Here is a 22,324-nt window from a genome sequence, read left to right as displayed (position 1 = left end):
GTCAGAAGTTCTGCCTGGGAATTGTCCCAGTGGCCTGCATTTGTCTGACTTGGTCTCATGAGACAGGAGCAAACATGTCTAGAAGAACAAGTATTAATGGAGGGTTTTTCCTCAGGAAACTTGGAGGATGTACCTGGAGGAAATTACTCCAGTTCCCACAACTCATTGGCTGCCACAGGTCTAGTTTCCTCTTCCCTTTCATGCCTTTTGTGCTGCACAGCTGCAATCCACTTTTTATTCATAGGCTTTAGGAGGATCACTAAACAGGCTAACACCTCCCCAGTTATAGCCTGCAGTTTCACATCTGAGGATTTAAGAGCATCTTTGTAACACTGCACTGGTCTCCCTCCCAATACAGTCACTGTGTGTACTTTTACTGACTGAAGAAAATTACTGAAGAAACATCAAAGTATGTGCCAAAAGTCCAGATGAGAGTTATTGAATCTGCAGGGACATTGCTTTGGTGTGGAGCCAATATTCAGATATCAGCATTCAGGATCTTCTCCCACTCTTCCAGTCTATTGAGGAAGTGATGCATACACGGACAGATGATGTGCTCAGTCTTTAATGACTGTCTTCCAGCTCTGTTCCATCCATGTCTGAGCCAAAGGCCAAGCAGGAACCCACTGCCCACTGTGCTGGGTCACTGTGCTGGACTCCTTCTTGTTCAGCATCTTACATATTTTGTTACTGACTTCCAAGATGAAGGCATTATATTATTGCAAAGCAGTTTTAAGATGCACTTCTAATGGTGTAAAACAAATTATAAAAGTGAGTTGAAAAAAAATCAAAATAATCCAGTGATGCAGCCCATTTTGCCTTTGGGAATTCTCCCTCTTCAACGTATTAATTACTAAATCAGACTTCACACACACTGAGGTTCATTCACATCAAGAGGTTCATTTAATTAACAGCGATGTTTCAAATCACAGAAAAACAATTCATCATGATTAAGTCTCTCTCCACCTCCTAAACTTTTTGAGAGTTAAGACCCTGCCACAAAACCACTCCATAGAGGACCTTCCTTGAACCCTGATCTGCCCTGCATGCCACCCAGAGGTACCCACTCCTTTTGCCCGACAGCCACCTAGTGGCACCCTCTCTGCCATGCATGATAAAGGTGCAGCTCAGATGGATGGGCACATTTCCAAGCTTGCAAGACCACTGCTCTCATTTCTAACTACAGACATCATTCACTGGGCTTGAAACATTACAGAAGCTGCATTGCCCTGAGGTACTGAGAACTGTGGAATTAGCAGTAAAGTATCTTGGCTAGCTTAGCATGAAGGCAAGCAGATTGCAAATTAAGTTTGATTCAGGTTTACCTAAAGGGCAAGAATGTACTCTAGTGTTAAGGGAAGAAAGAAAGTTCAAAAAAAAAATAAAAATGAAGAGTCAGCGTGAGTTTTCAGAGTCAGATAGTATTACTTCATATATTAAAAGAAATGCAAAGGGAAATCAACTGCCTCCACTGTTTTACCTCAGCAGTACACATGAGATGAAAGAAAAACTGACATGGTTCAAGGGAAATTTTCATTGTGAAAAGCACAACTTGGTCCCAGGATACAGCAGACAGTCAAACTACTCCTCTTCATCCCACCTGAGAGGTGAATTACTGAGCCCAGAGTTCCTGCTAGAAAGAAATACTGCAAACTGCATTTCTGGGAACCTGAGTTCTGGTCAGCTACAAAGATGAGGACAGCAGCAGCTGTCAGCCTCCTGAACTTCAGCTTTCGTTTTGTTCTGCTTCCAATACATTCAAGCCCCTTTTCAATTAAATCCTTCAGCCTTGTCTCAACAGAGATCCTCTGTAGAGATCTCACATGCAATGTTTTCTTCCAGTATTCAGAAGAGACGTATGAAACCTCAGCACTGATAAATAACGCAGAAACAACTAGTTCTAACTTTGAGGACTGGCAGGGAACACCGCACTCACTTCCTCCAGCTCAAATTCTTTACAGAAAAGGAGATACCTTTCCTTCTGTCTGCCAGCATGCTCCTGTCCAAGACCCAGGTATCTGAACTTTCCAAGAGGTCCAAACCACTGCTCTTCATGGCAACCTGTAACAATCCTCAGCTGGCTTTCATCTCCCACCCTGGTTCATTAACACAGAAATTTTTCTGTGCTTGTGCTGGCTCCACTCTCTTTTAAAAATCCCACAAGCAACCAAAATGAAGAGCTTTAGCTGGCTCTCCTGTAAGGCTATATCTTTATGTAGAATATAATATTCCTAGAGAGGAAGACGACTGGTGTTTCCCAGGACATAGTGTAGCAAAAGGATGTTGAGCTCTTCAATCCAAGAAATCCCCTGGCACAGCTGCCTAAAGAAGCTGTGAGTGCCCCATCCCTGGAGGTGATCAAAGCCTGGTTGGATGGGGCCCTGGGCAGCCTGAGATGGTGGGTGGCAGACCTGCCCACAGCAGGGGGTAGATGGATGATCATGAAGGCCCCTTCCAACCTAAACCATTCTATGACCCTATGAAATCCATATGCAGCTTTGTTTGCTCCTACTATAAAAAGGCAGGCAGTTTTGTCCAAGGCCCTTATAGCTCCTCGCACAGTTGAGAGGCATCAATCACAGACCCATCTCAGGATCAGCCCTTCTTCCCAGGGAACTCATGCTGAAAGAAGTAAACAGTCACTGTTACTGATGTGTGCCTTTTGAGAATGGAAAGCCCAAAGATGTCTCAAGAGCCATCTGCAAGCTCCTGCTAAAATGCAGTGCTTCTTTTTTTAATGTATCATATACTGGTATATAATTGGTACATATTTGAAAATGGTTTGCTTTTCCACCAAGTAGTGATATCCAATGGTAGTCAAAGTAGAGCATGTAATTTTTACAATAACTATTCTTGAATACAGTGGTCATTGCTGTACGATGTTACATTGATAAGCACCAACCACTGTGACCCTATTAAAGACATGGTTTAGTCCATCCAGTCTGACTTACAGACATTTTCCCCACATTAAGCCACCCAAATGCCCGAAATAATCCTGACTCAGAATTACTGCTTGCTATGTGTAGATCCAGCAACGGTGTTTACTGAGTGTATTACTTGTAGAGAAAATTAAATTATCCATTTGAAGGAGTTCACAGATAATGCAAAGGGCAAAGGAGGAAGAATGATTTATTATGACCATTTTCCATGTGTCTCAGTGATTCCACACTTTTATGTAATGTTCTTATTTTCAGACATCTATTTTTAAAATCTCAGAAGGATGTGCGAGTGAGTGAGTCAGGGGGAAGATCTGAAGGAGACAAATCAAAAAGAGAAAAATAGAGGCAACAGGACAAGGTTCAGAAGGCAAATCCTTGCACAGGGAACTGGCCTGAAAGATGTGCTAAGGTAGGAGAATTGTCTCGCTGCCATAAAAGCACATCGTGAAACATGGCTTTAATGGCAGTCCTACAGCTAATCAGCAGCAGCTCTCATTGATTTCCCCTGTACTGCTGACTTGTCTGTGAACTGCAGTCAAATCTTCATTTTGTGTGGCATGCACAACAAAAAAGTGACCATTGTCACAAGCTAGTAGGCTTTATTTTCCTACCTCTGGTCTGCTCTAGGAGAAAATAAAATGAAAATGGGCAAAAAAACAACAGAAAAAAAGGCCATCTATGATGCAGGTGCCCAAAATAGCTGAGAAGACTGCCAATATAGAGTTCACTGAAACTAAATAAATTGAGGGGAAAAACACACATTTCTTTTTTTTTTTATTTAACAGCAGAAATTATGACATAAACTGACAGCCAGTGAAACATGAATTGTTTCTTAGGCTGAATTATCCCTACATGTTTCATAAGGATTAACTAGTATGTTGTTATTAGAGTAGTCAGTGATTCAGTATGCTAGAAGACGACTGGAAGATTAAACAAAAGCTAATCTCTAGAAAAGTAGGACAAAATCCTTTGTTTCTTTTTCAGGAAAAAGATTTTACAGCTTGCATGTTCCAAAAGCTGATCTTGGTAAGACAAAATCTTTCCTCAACTGTAGCACTTACTCCTCCATCTCTTTCAGAAGAACAAAACATCCAGCATCATTAGGAATCAAGAAGGGCTAGTGTTGCTCACAGAATCATACATTAAGCACATATTAAGTGTCATATTCTACTGAATACCCTAGAGCACTGAAGAAACCTCCCAGCCAAGTGCAGGACATTGGTCAGCAATGGCAGCAGCACAAAGCTCACAGCTCCTGGGAGGATTTATCCCCAGGACAGTCAAGCTTTAAAACATATGGAATTCGTAGCTGAGTGATCTCTCACTTTCCTCCAGGCTTTCTCTGCAGCCCTGTTCTGCTGAGAGTCCCAATCAAACAGCTGCAGGTGCTAAAATCAGTTATCTCAACCATGATGTACCAGTACGTGCCTTTCCTTGGGACCAAAGGCATGGCAGTGGGACAGCTGGAAAGGTCACCCAAGAAGTTCCTGCTCATCTGCCCACAGGTCAGATCTTTCCCACGGCAAGGTCTGACCCAGCAGCTGACAGTGGGTACTTTCTGTTTTCAGGAAAGTTCTGACAGGGATGCAGTGATCTGTTAAGGGACTGTCAGCTGAAGGACTGAGGCCTTAGTTTGGCAAAGTTCCCTTCAGCTGTACTATGTAGGAAAATGTAAGAACCAACTCTGATTTCCTGAAAGAATTTAATATTTCTTGTCAACCTCACAGTACATCACTGTCCATAGCTTCAGACTGAAACTCAGCGTGGGTTTGGCAACACACAGGTAGTGGTAAACTGCAGGAAAAAAACGTTAAGACTCCTTAACAGAAATGAAGTATGCAAAACATCCACCTCAACAAGATCAGATGGCCTCATGCCCACCTGTAGTTCCATGAGGTTCCCTGTGGCTGTCCATGTGGTATTATCATTGAACTGAAACTGATGATACTCTGGGCAAACGGTTTGCAGGGGGTGTTTATTAATCAAATCATACACTCACCATCTTGTTCTGTTCCCACAAGTTGCTCTATCCAATCCCTTAAAATTAGAATAAGGATTCCTAGCAACAAATAAAATTTTAGTGTTTCAGATCTCACAGTAAAAAATTAACTGTTATCAGTGTTAGAATACTTAGCATCTGCTGCGTGTCATTCACTGCTAGTTATCAGCTCTTCTAGGGCTCCCTAATGATTTTCTTAGAGGGGGAGAGGCAAGGATAAACTACATCCAACTCACACTGAGATGATTTAGTTCATGCTGGCAGGCAGATCTGGCAAATGTTTGTCTTGACTGACATTTTTGATGGACACTGTTACAATGATACAGGCCAGAACAGCATCTGTAAAAGAGTAATGGATGAGCATTCTGTGCAGCTCTGCTGAAACAAGCTATAAGGAAGAACTTAGAGGGCATTATTGTTTGCCAACAACCATTTTGGAGCAGAAACAGCTGATGTAGCCTTAGTACAATGGCAGAAATTTGTTTTGTTTTGTTTTGATTTCTCCTTTCCTAACAGGCCCAAAATCAGATGGCAGAAACTTTAAAATCAGATGGTTCAAAACTTTACATGCATAATTCTAATTTCAGCCAGCACACATCCACTGAAATAAACAGAGCCAACCTCCAACAGCTCCATATTTAGGTAATGATTTCTTAAATGAACTCTGAATTTACCTCTCTGCAGTTCATCCCTAGAGGATGACAATGACAATACAATGGTGTCTTTTTTTTTATATCTGGCACAAAATGAACCCTAAGAAGCTATTAAATCTCAATAGCTGACCTCATTCTGCGATTCAGGTGTGGTCACACACCTGCTCAGTTGCTTGTGTTTTCATTAAATAAGCATTTTTTGTTGACACGGATTCCATCGTATTTTATTATGACTCTAGGATCTAGGTTTTCTATTTTACATTCAAAGCTGAAGGGACCGGTTGGAATCATGAAAAACAGAGAAGGACAGCAATCCATCCAGAAGGCCTAGCATAGCAGGTGGGAGGAGACAACAGCATGGGCAAAGAGAAACACGTCCCTATTGCCAAGATTTTACACAACTGGCAGCTTTCAGAGCAGATCTGCCTGGTGACAGAAATCCCATCAATGGGTCTCATTTCTGTGGAAGGAAATGGGAAAGCTGGAGGATGCCATGTCCAGTGCTCCCAAATCATTACCTCTTCCACTAATGCCTTGTATCTACATGCTATAAAGACTTAATTACCAGTTAGGGTTCTTACTGAGAGTGAGATGCATAAATAGAGTTCACTAGAAATCACAAACCAGGTAGCAGAAATCAAGAAACCTGAATTTTATTCTTAACTCTGTATCTGTCAGCAATCCTAACAACAGAGTTATTCTATACTGTTTACAAAATGGATAAAGAAAGAATTAGACTTGTGCATGACTGATTACCTTTCTTTGTTTCTAATTTTGCCTGAGTAAATGCTCTAAGTCTTGAGGTTGCAAAATAAGTCATAATATAATTAAAACTTACCAGAATTTCGTAGGAAAAAAAGAGCATGCATTAATATTTCTGATAAGCAGTCTTGAAATAATAGAGCCCTGAGGTTTACTAGCAAGAAAAAACAAATGATCTTCTTTTATCCATACTTTCATTTTGTTTATTTAAAGATGACATATCTCATTTTTGTCTATAATAGTCACTCGACTTTTCTATTAGCCACCATCTGCTTTCTTAATTTGAAAAAAATGTCCCATTCTACCCAGGTTAAAGTAGCTGAACTCAGAATTTAAACTGGATGTACACCATCCTAGAAGATGAGCAAGCTATTGCTTGTAGACACAAGGATCATGCGGCAGTACAAGCATTTGTATGTTTGGAAGGCAGCTACTTCCAAGCTCTCAAATAGAGCAAGCTCAACAGTGTGCACTGAAGCACTGTATCTACTGACAATGGATATAAACTGCTTTATTTTACATAATGAAAGTGCAATTTGTAAAGGCAGTGTTTGGAACTGAGATAGTGAATTTATGTTGTAAACTGACAATTTTAGGCTGCCAAGCTAAAAACCTGTCTGGAGAGAACAGAATTCAAAGACTGAGATTTACCCAAAGTCCAAAGCAAGATGGCTGCTACAGATTACACACAAACTGTGTGACAGAAGAGAAAACCACTTAATGGTGTGTGATAATTCTGTTTGTTTGGGGTTGGCAGTGTTAATTGCCTTGTAACCTCAGCACAGTCCAGAAAGCCTTGGCTGCTCCCTTTCTCTTCTCAGGCATGCAGGTAATAACACTTCTGCAGTGCATACATAGCAGTCGGCCTCAGTTAGCATGCAGAAGCAGAGAATTATAATTTGGAAAGCTCAAAGGCTTTTGATTTACCCAACTGAAAGCATGAAAACTTCATCCTGAATTCACCTTCAGATGCAAGAGACAGAGACTTCTCTTGGATGCTTCCCTACCTCCCTGCTGCTAGAAAAACTGGGCCTTATCATCAGCCATGATGGACAATAATCCAGCTATGTGAGTTAGTGCATGCCCAGCCAGCCAGAACAGGACTCGGCTTGGTAGCAATCATGACCCAGCCCCATAACAGCACTTAATGTCACCAGTCATCTAAATTTACTGTGATAAATGGAATTTTCCAGCAGATCCCTAATGATTTCTATTATGAGAGTATGAAAGGCAGAGACCTGAAAAACCTAAATCACACATCCCATTGCTATTTGAATAATAATAGCTCTGCTGCCTGTTTTCCTGGCAAGCAAGGTGAGTCTGGCAGAGAAAATGTGGCAAGCTCTGACTGATTTTCTTTTCTCTAACCCATTTTAATCAAGCAACACTTGATCTGGGAGACATTCATGTTACACCTGGCACGTTATCAGAAAGAGAAGAAAACTGCAGCCTGAAGATGCTGGAGTCCACACTTGCTCTCAATATGGATTATTCTCTAGCCTTTTAATTTTTTGAGATCTTATCCTGACTTGTCTACCAATATAATTTATCTTAGCAATGGAAACTCATTTTAAGCACTGTGCTTTCTAATTTCATTGCAATTGTAGTACTCAAGGATGAAAGGGTCTCAAATTACATTAAAATGTTCAGGAAACACTCTGGGAAATGCTGCAGTTGAGACATCAGATAGCAAGGTGAGGCTTAAGCTCAGAACAATGGACTGTACTAACCAGGTAAAGAAAACAGAGTTAATTTCAAATTACCTGATTTCAAAAGACACTCAGCTGTAGCCTTCCTATAATCACCAGATTAATTCTCCAAGGACTCAGCTCAGTTAAAACACGCCGTTCATCTTGTGCGATTTGTGCTGTACTTTACTACAAAGAACTGTTCAGTCACACACTAGGACACTCAACTTCACTCACAGTGTGCTGAAAACAGAACCAAACACGGGCACTGAGGGCACAGAGCCTTCATGATTTCATGCAAGGCTGCTTCCCCACGAATGTTCATTTCACTGGAGGACACCCGGAAAAAATCCTATAATCATCCAAGGCTTTTAAAACTGAAACAATCTCTGAAACCAGCGTTTGTCCCCCATGTTCAAATAATTCCCCACTTCTGTCCTGTCTGCTTCAAAAGTTTGTTTTTACAAAGATTGCCCATTTCAGAGCCACAAAAATGATGCAGTGGACTGGCATCACATGAACTGTAACTGGAATTTCTCAGGTGGTGGTCAGACTGCTGCAGCCATCCTGCATTAGGAGGCTGCTGTGAATCCCAATCTAGTCAAATAGGTAAAAGTTCTACAAAATGTATCTACACAGATTTAAAGCTGAATGGTGGCAGATTAAAGCTGAATGGTGATTAACCTGAGGTTAACATTCAGTAAAAAACAAAGGTAAACGGCACTGCAACATGGCAAGTGCCAAGAAATGAAGTTTACTACGTGGATAAGGAATTTTAGAACCAAAGCTTGCATTGTAAACCTATTAACTAATCGAGGATATTAAAAAAGATCTCATACAAGCCACTGGTACATAATGTCATTTTGTGGAAAAGCCACAGTGAAAGGAAAGTTCATATAGTGGTCAATGGAATATTAAAGTAATGAAATTTTGACTCAACAAGATATTTTAAAGCATATGACTGGGGTTTGATAATCCTATTATCTGGTTCATCATGTGGTATTATCGAGTAGAGAAGCATTTCAGAGAGTAGATGAGATGGAATAAGCCTCAAAGGCTGTGAAGAAGGACCAGGATGTCAAAATCCAGTGCTTAGTCTTTGCAACAAGTCCTGAAAATAACACAGTTGGGGTGCCACTGAGGATCTAAAATGCAAGGAAGGATGGGAAATGGGTGTAGGTCCCCAATTATTTCCTTAACAATTTCCTGAGAAATTGACATTCTATCAAGACATTGGAAACAGCAGGAATATAGGATATCTCATTAGCAGAAACCATAGATAAACCCATACAGTATGAATAATAAATGCTTGATCCTATAAGCAGACATTCAGAAATCCTGTTTTCCCTTATGGGAACTATTAACATAAAAAATTCAAGCTGACATTACAGAGAGAGATTTGCAAACATACCTGCTACAGAGACCAATCCTGTTGTCTGTGTATCACACCCAAGGAGAACCACTTACAAATGTGCTCCTCCCCAGATCAATATCCAGGATCACTTTGCTTCACACCAGATGGAGCTGAGATCTAAGATACTTGGAGCAAGTTCCATGCTGAAAGCTCCTTCCACAGAAAATTCCACTGGAGGAAAACTTCTTGTCCTGATCCAACAAGTGTATGCAAGTGCTAGAACAAAAATGATTTCTCCACTAATTCCTATGTTACACTTGGTGAGAAAACAGAGCCATGATTTAAAGACTGGGACAAACAATTTTACGACAGCACCCAGAATTCTCCACACCTTCTTGAAACAGAAGTTTTAGGACACCCTCTCATTCTTTTTGTGTCTCTTGGTTTGCTGGTAAAGCACCAATGTTACCTGTAGCATATTAGTCAATTCTGCTCAGCTTTTGGGCAAGACTTACCACCTTATTCACGCTTCTGTGGCCAGCACTCTCAAAATATCTCGCTTTTCAATGCACGAAGTCTGCAGCCAGCAGCATTGATCATTCCATTATCACTGTGCTACGCTTAATTTCCTCTTCATCTCTCAAGTCAAACACCATCTCACACTGCATCAATAGCAGTGGCAACATGCTGATTGATTATCCTCATCTTTGGCAGGCATGGATGCTGCAGTTATGTTGTAAGATTGTTCTTGTTCAACCCCAGCACAACTGCATTCTCCTAAGCTATTCCAAGAATCAAATAACAAGTGTATTGAGATCTTTAAGCACTTTGATTTGACTTTGCAACAAGCAATTAATTGTTGCAGACAAAGCACAAGAAATCTCTGCCAAAAGCAGGACGCTGTTGCAAGCATAAAGCAGCCTCAGCATCCACCTGGGCAGCTTCTGGCCCCGGCTGTGCCCAGGTTGTCACTGAACATTGTGGACATTGTGATTATTCCAATGAGAAAATTCTGTTAAAAAGAAAGATCCTAAGGAACCTCTGAATCTGGTTTCCCATCATACTCAGGACAGTCAGTCATTTGATTTCTACAAAGAGAAGTACCTTGCAACCTCTCCTGTATAACTGCAGTCCATACATACGTAACTCAAAGCAGAACAGATGCTGAATGGCAGATCAGAAACATGAACTGCTGACACTTACTGTGAAGCTTCTATCCTTTACTTATGGTATTTTTTAACATATTTAGACCATTTTAACCATTTTTCTTAAGATGGTACGTAACAGTTTTGGTACTCTTCAGATTTAGCACAAGTGAAAATGCAATTCCCAAATTGGTAACAGTATGTAATACACCATTTACTGCTCTAAGTGCATCTCTTCTGTGCCTGCCTTTTCTTTACCTGCTTACCTCCGTGCTAGATACATACGTACAAATTAAGAAAGCATTTGTGAAAATTAATTAACAACAAAACTCTTCTCCATTTTATTCTGGTAAGGTCAATTTAGAACTCACAACAGTAATTACAGGTGCTCTCGGTCTACTACTCCTTGTGTTCCCCAGACACTACTGGTATAGATCTGAAAAGAAACCACAGCTAAAACAGTCAGCACGCATCATTAACTCTGTACTAGTTTAATTTCGGCACTCTTTGAGTATGGAAAGTGCAGGAAAATAACCACTATATTTAGATGGAGCTCAGATCATGACAAGCTGAATAATGAAATCTCATCAACAGTACTGATTCTCCAGTATATACCACATTGTTTCCAGGATCATTTTCCAGTTTTAATTTACTTTCAAAACGTGTCTCCCTCTCCCAGTTTCCCTTTCCTTATATGACTATGCATTACTGATCCTGCCCAAATTATTTTGATATATCAAAGTAGGAACCTTACACTACATAATCTTATCTCTTTCCTTGACAGCCGTGCATGCACGTACAGTTCTTGACACAATAAATTGCTTGAAGTTTTTCATCCCATGTAGCTTCAGAGCAGGGAAATGAAAGATGATCTCATTGTGTTCCTTATGCCTCTAATGAATTTCCTTTATAGCTTAAGATACCGTAAAAATGAGTTTCTAGGATACTGTAACCAGAATTATGAGGGTTGAATTTTACTGTCATGCAACTATGGTACTGTTAAAGTTTAATTTCATTTCTTAAACTTTCTGGTTGTTGCACCCTGATGGGATACGACCACGTGAGCCTCTCTCCTGCTCGGCACAGGCTTTGTGTTTTTGCACAGAGCTGGACAAACACGAAATCAGAACGTACACTCTTACAGTTCATACTGCATATTCTTATCCGTCTAATTGTATAAATAAGCACTTTGTATTGAACAGCAAAGGAAATGTATCTAGGGATTGCTTCAGTCGGAGACTGGAACCAATAATCAGATACAATGCAGTGTGTTGAGACCCAGGAACAGGCATGTTCTCTCACAAGCAGGCAACATAACTCATTTATCACATGCTCTCAACATCTTTGTACAATCCATAACAACACAAAGAAGTAGTTCTCTCCAATATTAGCCACTTACCTTACCTACAGACAGAGAAAAAGGCATCAAGGAGACATTTGAACCTAGTCTTCACATCTGGCAAGGAAATAGCCCTGTGACATTCTCCTAACACTCAAGTCACAGCAACACACAGAATGCAGCATGAAGAACACAGCTTCCCATAGGAAATGCTGACTTGAAAGAAAAACAGAAGCAATTTGGCTCAGTGGACATTCTGTTTCACAGCTAGATGTTAATTGCTTTCACTGCATTCATTTCTCAGAGTCCTGTTTATCCTAGTAGAGGCATAAGTCCAATGTTAGGAAACATCTGCTGTTAAGTTCACATCATGAGATTTTGTTGCACTACAATGAATAAAGACAGAACAGCACTGTCATAATCTGAAACTGGCACAAATTGATGGGGAGAAAGCACAGAGACCTAATGGGATCTTTAGATGTATGTGTGTGGGACTAATAAGGAGGAGTAATAACATTATTTTACAGCACAGCTGAAGCAGAGACTGAAAGACTGCGTTCAGTTCTGGTAGCCACACTTGAAAAGGAGATTGAAAAATCACCAAGTGATGAATGAGCTGTGTCTGGTACCTGGGGTTCTGTCTGACTGTTGCATGGCAACAAGAGGTGCATGCCTTCAGCCCAGCTCTGGCTCCCAAAGGAGCTTCCATCAAGGCACTGGATCTAGCAGCTGCAATCTTCCCCCAAACCCTCCTGCATCACCTGGCCTAATTCATAAAGTGCTACATTCAGGCTGGGGAAAAGAGTGACAAATTCTGCAGATAAAGAGATGGGGCCCAAAAAGAGATATTCTAGGGACTGTGCCAAAATAAGACACTGTTTAAGGATGTGTCAGAAAGAGAATATTTAGCTGAATGCAAACTGTGAAATTGAGTTAAACTTTTTAACCTTATAAAACTGGGTTGGACCTTGAGAAACCAAGATGAGATTCTCTGACCAAAGGATGGCAGGAGAACCCAGGCACCAAGAACCTTCTGCAAAATTACTTAGAATAATCTGAGGTCTGATCCGCACAGATCTGTACATATTTTATTAATCATGCTTTATCTCTCTTTTTTGACTAGATAACACAACTTGTGAAAGAATATTCTCTGCCAGTCTTCCCATAATTAAAGAAGATTTTTTTTCTCTTTCAAGCACCTGAAATTGACCGTTTTGATGTGCTTGAAGAAGTACCAGTTTCTCCTTTGAGCTGTTTTTGCTGTGATACATATGTGGCCTCCAAGCCACATTTACAACTTGAGGAAAACTCAGTTTCATGGCTTGGATATTATGCACTTTCTTAAGCACACAACCTTTCCTTCCTGTGGCAGAGCAATAGGAATACAGCTGTATTTTATGTTCCACCCCTGACTCTAAAGCTGCAATAATAAATGTCAGCCACACTGAGACAAGTGATGTGGTTGGTGCCTCATGCCAGCACCCTGAAGACTCCAAGATCCAAAGTCAGATCCCAAAACCTATGGGACTGCCCCCAGACAAAGCAGACTTTACTAAAAAAGTGTTGCTCATGTCCACAAACATACAGTGTCTTTCTGCCCTATTATCTGTTGAAATAGATCCATGTGAGGCCTAAATCCTACTTACAGTTGTTGGAGAGACCACTTTCACATCAGTGAGTTTTGCTGTGGGTTCCTTTCCCGATGCTGATGCACAGACAGTGCCACACTCGTTCCCAACCCAACCTGATCTAAACTGGCCTAATGAGTGCCCCAGCACCATGCGATGAGGATTGTGCCTTCACTTACTCACTACTCCCTTTGGAGTGTAAAGGACAGCTGGGAAGAAAATGATCACATTATCAAAAGCTCTGTTCCTGACAGAGACAAATCTGGAGAGTTTGTTTACATCAGAGGTAGTGACTGAATTTCATTTGACATGTCACAAACATCCAGTCTCTTGGCCACAGCATCGAGTGAATAATTTAGCAGGATGCTGTATGCCAAGCAAACAGGCTGTAAAACAGATCTGTACAAAATGTGGGCTACCAGCTGTACAGCACCATGGCACAGAATAGTATTTACTGCTTATGCACTGTGCTGAATTGCTAACAGCATGGCCCAGAATTAGGAAATTAGGGAAAGAATGACAAACGTGGATGAGTACTTTTTTGTAGCCCACACTAAAACTCTTCTTCCAGCACATGGACAATTACAGCAAACACTGCAGGACTGGAGGCAGTGCTTTCAACATCCCTAACATCTGATGAACAGCCTATATTGGTGCACGGTTTGGGCAGGAAATGAACTTTAATGAGTAATCTGGGAAAGCAAATGAAGACCACAGTTTGCCTAGATGCTACAGTTAGAAAACCTCTTTCCTGTCGTTACACTGAAGAAACAAATGCTGGTTTTATTCATTCCTGAGTGGGTTTGTTTTGCAAAACAACTCAGCACTGACCTGATTCTGAACACTTTGGAATCAAAAGGAATTTATTGCTAGGTTCATTCAGAGTAGGAATTAGCCCTGCTCCAAGATGTGCGATGTTGCAGATTTACATATTCTGCAAAGCCTTCAGGATTGCCCCATTATTCAGAGTGGCTGCAGAGCCATTTCATTGGCCTCATTCCTGCTCTGGCTCCCCTGCTGGCTTCCACTTGTTTTCCATGTGCCACCTTTGTCCATTTGCAAATGATGCCTTTCTCGTGGCTTTGCAGTTAGAATTGGAAGGAAACTTTCCAAATTTTGATGAGCAAAACTTGGCTGTCTACGGTACCTAGCTGTTAATTTGCATCTTCCATGCCAAACTTCTTTCAATACAACAGTGGGCACAAATATCTTTCCAGAGCAGACACTGAGTTACCTATTCTCCACACATGAAGTATTTAAGGTAATTGAACACATCCAGATTTGTTTGTTCGCAGTAATTGGAACAGCAATGAATTTTCTAAGGAATGTTCACAGAAATCCCATCCAGCTCCATTCAGAATTTAAAATTTCAGCTTCTTTTTTTCTTTCTGTCATCATCATCACCCTGAATAATCTGCTCAGCCACACCTGGCACGCAAACACCAGCATGAACAAATAAGAGAGATTCCTTTCACACTTCTGAATAACCTTATACGCAAGGTAAGTTGCTCTGAGCTGAGATGCCCTTGACGTTTTTACATGACCCCACACCAGGACCAAACAGCAAATCCAAAGAGGACACAGCAGAGTTTATAGCTCTTTACAATGGATGTCAGACAACTTAAAGCACAGCAGTTTATGCCCCCACCAAACAACAAAGTTAATACTGAACATAAAACAGTATCAGAAATAATTTAAGGAACAACAATCTCAGTGCCAGGCACTTGCTCATGATTAATGTTTAGCTCTGAGGAATTGATAGGCCCATAAAGGAATTTTAGCACTTATAACATTCTTTGTGGTAATGTGTATTACTTCTAAATGTATCTTTTAAAAGCATTCATTTTGAATTTCTCATAAAAGAGTCCAAACTGAATACTTTCACTTCTTTTCTGCTCGTTCTGGGTGGAAAGTTAACACTCAAAAGGTAGAAAACATCTAAACAAAACAGCTCACCCAGGAGAAGCAGGAAATAAAATAGAAGAGCATTTCATTATTGTGAATAAAGAACTAAAACAAGGAGATAAATCACTGCATGATCTTTGTAGAAAGAAATGAGGACTTTAACAAACAAGCAATACATGGAGGTGTATTAAAACGTGACAACAGCTGTAATTCAGACAAAAATGTAAAATCACTACAGCAGAGAAGTTCAACTAATAGAATGACAAACGTAATGAATGTAGTTAGAAGACACGAGAATAACAGTAACAATTTCTGTCAGAAAACACTCTCAAGCATCTGTGTTCATATACTAGAATTAATGACAATAATGATAAGTCAGGTACAGAAAGGTAAAATATCTTACTGCATAGTTACTGCTGGGATACACTTTGCAGTATCCAAGCCTCAGTAGCTATTTGTAGGATCAGACCCTCAGTCCACATTCTCTTTTGTCACAGAAGTAGACAAGGTTAATTAATAGGATAAAATGTAAAGATATGGGCTTATTTTTAAATGAGATGAAGCACAAAACAACTTAATTGTACTACACTCCTGTGATCCTTCAAGTAATCCCCTGGTTTGATGCATTGGGCTTTGAGTGTAAAGGCTGCCAAGAGTATCCAGTTTTTCTAGTTATAATCTCAATTTAAAACCACAAGTAAGCTACCCTGCTGCACAAGTGTAATTCCACTTCTTCTAGCTCAGAAAAACTACAGCAAAACTACATGGGTTATTTAGCACTTACTGACTATCACTTGCTTAACTTGGGAGTGTGAATGGTAGGGCTGCACACTCAAAGTCAAGTCCAAAACAGTTTGGCTGCATCTTCAAAAACAACAAACAAAACAAATGAATCAGACATTAGTTAGACATCCGCTCCTGAGTGCTCAGATTGTGCATAAAGCACTGAAATGTCTCTTGAAGCATAAGCACATCTCTTTGTGACTAAAAGCAAACTCCTTTCTATGCAGTCTATATATCTGTAAAACAGCCTCATCTGTCTCTGCTCTGATTCACCAGGGAATGCCAGGACTCAAAGCAAAGGTTCCTAGACACAAGCTTCTGGGACCTTGCATTTCCTAGGTTTAGGATGCCAACAGCCACCCAGGAACCTCTGAAAGCAACACTTCAGTGACTTGATAGGAAGAGTGACCAGTACTAAAGGGAAAACTACCTAGAGCTACCACTCACACTACAGCCAGGCCCAACAAAGTGAAACATTTTCACTGGCACTGCTTCTCAAAGAAACTGAACCTCCATTAAGAACTCCTGTGTTTCTGTGCTGCAAATCGACTTCTGTCACAGAAGCTTACAGCCAACACTCCTACTAATTACTTGATTGAAAAATCCAATCACTTACAGTTAATTAGCAGAACAAAACTGTTCCTTGTATCTATGGTATGCTTGTTTTATTCAGGAACCTTAATGAGATGCCCTCTGGAATGCTTATAATTGAAGGTAAAATAGACTTTGAGATTAAAAAAATGAAGGTCTCCAGACACTTAGGTCATAAATGTCAATGTATGTGAGAAGAACACATTTCAGTTTTGTGCATGGTCCATGCTCCAGGTAGTCATGATGAAAGATTCAGTATCTATACATTAACATTTTGCTTTTAAGGTACTGAGCATCAGAAAAATCAGCTGGTATTTGCTATTAAGGGCATGACTGAACCTGAAGTTGGCAGTGAAGGAGAGGGGTAATATAGAGACAGTTATCTATAGAACTTCCCAGAAGAATCCCAGGACTGCAACTCCATGTTAGCAGAATATGGCCCTTTCCCTTTCTCCCATGATGCCTTCCAACACAGAAGTTCTCTTTTAAATTTTCTCAGGGTTGCCATGCACTAAACCAGGCACCAGATCAGGCTGCCCAAGTCCCCATCCAGCCTGGCCTTGAGCATCTGCAGGGATGGGGCACCCACGTGTTCTTCTAGATGTGCGAATTATCTTTGATTTTTTGACTGCCTTCTCCAAACACTGAGATAACAGATGACAGTGTGAAGGTAAAACATATCTTAGCAGCTTCTTTTAAAACTCACATACTGACAGTAAAAGTATCATTCAGTTGACTTTTCTACCAGCAAAATGTCTGTTTTCATATATATACCTGTCCTTTTCCTTACAGAACTATCAGTACCACTAAAGAGAACAAAGTATAATCTTACAATCTCTTCCCTGTTCTTTTATAGGGTGGCTGCTGAGCACAGCTCCTCTTGTCCTGGCCCCAGAGATGCCAGTAAGGACCGTATTAACATTATTATGAAATACAAAGCAGTTATTATTAAGTAACAGATATTGCCACACATTGTCACACTTTGCTTTAAATGAAGCAGAGAAACGAGGAGCAATGAGAGTGAAAGAGTAATATATGAAATTTGATAATACTACTTCTTATCTCCATATCTTACTTTGCTCATTTTCCTCTGCTCCGACCTTCTGCAATGAAATCTGTCTGCTCTTAATGAATCCTGGCTGTTTTTCCTCTTCCCTCACGTGGCCCAGAAGATCTGGAGATGCAGGGAAGCACTCCTTGATCAGTTCTGCTGGTAGGTAACATCCAGCTCATCAGAGACTGAAAAGGCAAGACACGGTAAATTACCAGAGCAGAATAACTACAGCAAAAATGATTTAATTTCTTAGCAGGAGTGAACTTCGTGTAAGAATTACTCAGACTGAAGATATTTATTTTAGTTGCTGAAGAATTGGTCTATGAAGAAAGGTTGAGGGAACTGGACTTGTTTACTTGGAGAAGAGAAGGCTCTGGGGAGACCTCATTGGGGCCTTCCAGTGCTTGGAGGGAGCGGATAAACAGGAGGGAGAAGGGCTGCTTACAAGGGTGGATAGTGATAGCACAAGGAGGAATGGTCTTAAACTGAGACAGGGGAGGTTTAGGTTGGATATTAGGAGGAAGTTTTTCACCCAGAGGGTGGTGAGGCACTGGAACAGGTTGCCCAAGGAGGCTGTGGATGCCCCATCCCTGCAGGCATTCAAGGCCAGGCTGGATGTGGCTCTGGGCAGCCTGGGCTGCTGGTTGGTGACCTGCACATAGCAGGGGATTGGAACTGGGTGAGCATTGTGGGTCTTTTCAACCCAGGCTATTCTATGATTCTACAAGACCAATCTGAAAATAAGCACAGTAAATTGTTTCTGTTTTGCTCCAAATCACTCTTCTATTCCTTCTGCAGCTTCCACACACTGTGCTTTAACTAGTTAAATATTCACAAGTCATGATATTGAACATTTAGCTTTCCCTTCACAGTTCTTTTCGAAAAAGAATTTGTTGTTTAATACGTTTTGACCTCGTGTATAGCTGACAGCCTCTAAAGAGTGCTGTTCCTCTGGAAGTTATAAATGAATTCTATTTGTTATATTTTTCTAATTTCTCCAGAATTTATGCTGTGAGCAACTCAGGCTGCAATGAGATATTAAAATTTCATTCTCAAGATGTCATCGTAAGTCTTTGGCTGGAGTACAAAAAACATAGTTTTGATTTTATGTGCTGAGTACCTTAAGATCCATCAGTTCAGCACACTCACATGAAGGAGTAAGAATGGCTGCAACAGTCTGAGCGCACATCCATTGTACAAACAATACCACCACAATTACCTGACATCATCCAGAAGCCCAAGTAAGAGCTGATGGTCAAAGCAATTAAAGGATTGTTGCAAAAACAACTGTCTTTGCAAAAACTGCCTTAGGGATTTATTTACCCTTTCATTAGCTGCCACCTAATCCCTGTGCTGTGATTATAGGAAAGGAGGTATAACAGCAAATACAAACTTAATTCTGCACAATTAACCACCTAAGTGATTTTTACATTAACTAGCATAAAAAATAAACTGTTAAATTAACTAGTTTTTTTTTTTCAAGTGGTTGCTTGATTATAATTATATTAAGCATTAACTCTGCATCACCAAAGTAAACAGGAACAAATCTAAAGACGCCAGTGCCAGAAATCTGTCATGTTTTCATGAAGGCAAAGTTCATTTTGAGTTTTTGGGAAAACTGAAAGTGTGCTGCTGCTGTACACAGCCTGACAACGCCTTATTGCTGTACGGGCCAAGCACTCTGCATTGCAATTACAAATCCCTGCATTTAAAATGAGTTTCATTAACAGTTCTTAAATCAATCTTTGTAAACTTCCCTTGACTTTAAGGAACACAACAGGCTCTTTACTAATTCTGATAGTCCTCCTTCTCTGTACAATTTAAATTAAGACTGTGTCAGTAAAAAAACTAGCAAGAGTATCCAGCCTTCCACACCTGTCATTTCAGTAATCTCTGACCATTACTGCGAGGGAATCATTAACCCTACCTCCCCATTTAGCTTTTTCTCTGCATTTAATCTCAAAAAGAAGACAAAAAAAACAAACAAAAACCCTGCCATATTAAAGATAGTCATTGTCTGACTACGTCGTGCAAAGAAACGAATAACAAAAATGTTTTATCCTGCCATGAAAAACAGTTCCAAAACTTGTGTGAGGAATAATGTGCAGCTGCTCAATAATTTAAAACATCATTGGCACAAGGCATCCCTTTGTCAGTTTGACCAGCCTCCTTGCATAACCAGGACTGCTATACCACAACTTTTAAGTGACAAGTTGAAACCACCTTGGAACTCTCCAAACCTAGAGAAAACCATTGGAATTTTTGAGTTAGAAGAGGCACCAGCTGAATCTACAAAGCACCCCATCTGAACTTGCCAGGACCACTACCAGTACAGCCACAGTTACAAGGTGTGGAAACCAACTCAGGAAGGTCTCATTCTCACAGGCAAGCTGTCACAAAAGCATCCACAAGAAAAAAAAGCTGGAGATGAAGCTGACCCATGCTTCTGCTTCTGGAAGAGACATGCTCAAAAGGTGCAGGGGAAGGTATGGCCACAGCAGACACTGCTGTCCCACATCCCTTGGTGGTCTGCAGCAGCTGAAGGACAGCTCAGCCTGAGCCTGCAGCACTGCCTTCTGTGTGACTCACCTCAGCACTTGGGAGCTGAGTTATCTCCTCCTCAGTGTGTACTTACAGATCAGGTATGACAGTCTTTCCAAAGCAAAGAACTCAAACAACGGTCATAGAAACAACTTTTGTAAACACATCGAAGAAACAAATGGGAGTTTCTCTAGCCTTTCTCAGAACTAGAAGCTATATTTACATTTAAACAGACAACATTTCCCCGAAGTGGCACTAAATTCTATTTTTTATTACTACTGCAGTGTTTCAAAAGGTACATTAATAATGCAAATGCCCACATCTCACATTTGTTAGCAGTTATGGGACAAGGCTGAACGTGCCAGCATTCACTGCTTTCACCAGAAATGAGACACTTGGGAATTATCCCCTGCTAATGGGAAACGTTCCTCACTTACAAACGCACCTTCAGTGTTTTACTTCAGTTTGTTCAGATCTTTTCGCAGTACACAAATAAGGAAGATGCGTAAACATCAATTCCCTTCACAGATGACAACTACAGATGCGTGGCTTTGGTCGAAAAGCCCAAAAATTTGCAATAAATGCTGTTCCTGCATCCATCCCCACAGTGAGAATCCAGCGCACGAAGCTCTGCAGTCCCTCAAGGACCACATTACTGCGGTCTGCACCGGGGGAGGCTCAGGTTGGATATTAGAGCGTATTTCTTCTAAACCATGGCTTAGCGGTGCACTTGTAGTCTTACCAGGACGGCTGGCTTTGCCGATCCTGCTTTTCCAGCCTGAACGTCTCTGTGGGAAAGAAGCAGCCTCCCCCCCGCGTGACGCGCCGACTGTTCCCGCCCTGAATGCCACTCAGGCACTGAGGCCGCGCGGACCGCACTTCCCAGAGTGCCGCGGGAACTCCTCCTCTCGCGAGAGCTCTAGGCCGGAAGTCTCGAGGCGCGGCCGGAAGTGCCGTCGCTGTGGAGCCCGGGGTGCGCCGAGCCGCTGCCGAGGCCATGGCGGAGACCGACCCCAAAACCGTGCAGGACCTCACGGCCGTGGTGAGCGCGGGCGGCTCGAGCGGAGCGCGGCGTCCCTCAGGGCAGGCGCTGGAGGAGCACTTGGCCTCGCCCCGTCCGTGGGCCCTGGTTCTGCCTCTGGGCCCTTCTGCCTGGATCCCATTAGATATCACTTGCGGAGTGCTGCCCGCCTCGGCGCAGCTCGCCGTTGGTTTCCCCGTGGGGGCAGAGAAGAGGCTTTGCCTGCTTAATGGGAAGCTGCTGCCGCCTGCTCCGGGTTTGTCTGCGCTTTAAAATTGCTCCCTCTGGGTTTCCGTTCTCTTGCGTCTGTGTGTACACGTAAATGTAAGGCGATGGGGAACTGTGCTGTAGGGCTCGTGCTCTGTGGGGTGGAACACTGCAAGAAACGGATCGGTGTGTGTGCTGGTAAGAGAAGGCAAATACTGTGATGATCTCTGTAATGAAAGCAAAACAGGCTTTTTCATTTTTTCCCTTCCTACTAGGTGCAGACATTGCTTCAGCAAATGCAGGACAAATTTCAAACCATGTCTGACCAAATAATTGGACGAAATATCCTTTTCTAAAGCCAGATGGCTGCTGTACGCTTTGAATGCTGAAGCAGTTTTGTGTATATTTGTGGGATTTGTAAGCTACACTTAAAGCAACCATAAAAGTTTGAGCAGTGCCATAATTGCAACCAAACACAACCAGGAACCTGAGCACTAATCCATTGCAGTCATAGCCCTTAACCAGAGAACTCGATGACATGAGCTGCCGCATAGATGACCTGGAGAAAAACATAGCAGACCTGATGACACAAGCAGGAGTAGAAGAACTGGAAGGAGAGAACAAAGCCCCTGCTACTACTAACAAGAGTTAAGGTGAGACAGTTTGCCTTGCAACAAATGCTCAGGTCGCTTGAAATTACTGACTTTAAAAGACA

General features: G+C 41.5%; 1 protein-coding gene and 1 long non-coding RNA gene across 2 annotated transcripts in view; one reads left to right on the top strand and one right to left on the bottom strand.

Moving 5' to 3' along the window:
• The window catches only part of LOC116217141, a 69,972-nt gene extending 48,763 nt beyond the window's left edge, over window positions 1–21,209 (bottom strand). Inside the window, exons 1-2 of the long non-coding RNA XR_004161219.1 lie at window positions 21,124–21,209; window positions 17,862–18,025 (exon numbers count right to left, since the gene is read on the bottom strand). This is a non-coding gene — a long non-coding RNA (uncharacterized LOC116217141). The remainder of the gene's footprint in view (window positions 1–17,861; window positions 18,026–21,123) is intronic.
• An 84-nt stretch (window positions 21,210–21,293) lies between these two features.
• HSBP1 (heat shock factor binding protein 1) overlaps window positions 21,294–22,324 on the top strand; it is a 2,566-nt gene continuing 1,535 nt past the window's right edge. Inside the window, exons 1-3 of the mRNA XM_010718095.3 lie at window positions 21,294–21,423; window positions 21,885–21,951; window positions 22,140–22,262. Of these exons, the coding sequence (XP_010716397.1) occupies window positions 21,379–21,423; window positions 21,885–21,951; window positions 22,140–22,261 (234 nt within the window). The 5' untranslated portion in view covers window positions 21,294–21,378 and the 3' untranslated portion in view covers window position 22,262. The remainder of the gene's footprint in view (window positions 21,424–21,884; window positions 21,952–22,139; window positions 22,263–22,324) is intronic.

The sequence above is a fragment of the Meleagris gallopavo genome, chromosome 13 (assembly GCF_000146605.3).
Source record: "Meleagris gallopavo isolate NT-WF06-2002-E0010 breed Aviagen turkey brand Nicholas breeding stock chromosome 13, Turkey_5.1, whole genome shotgun sequence".
Lineage (NCBI taxonomy): Eukaryota > Metazoa > Chordata > Aves > Galliformes > Phasianidae > Meleagris > Meleagris gallopavo.
Note: the sequence above shows the minus strand (reverse complement) of the source record. Positions and strands in the feature narration are given on the sequence as shown.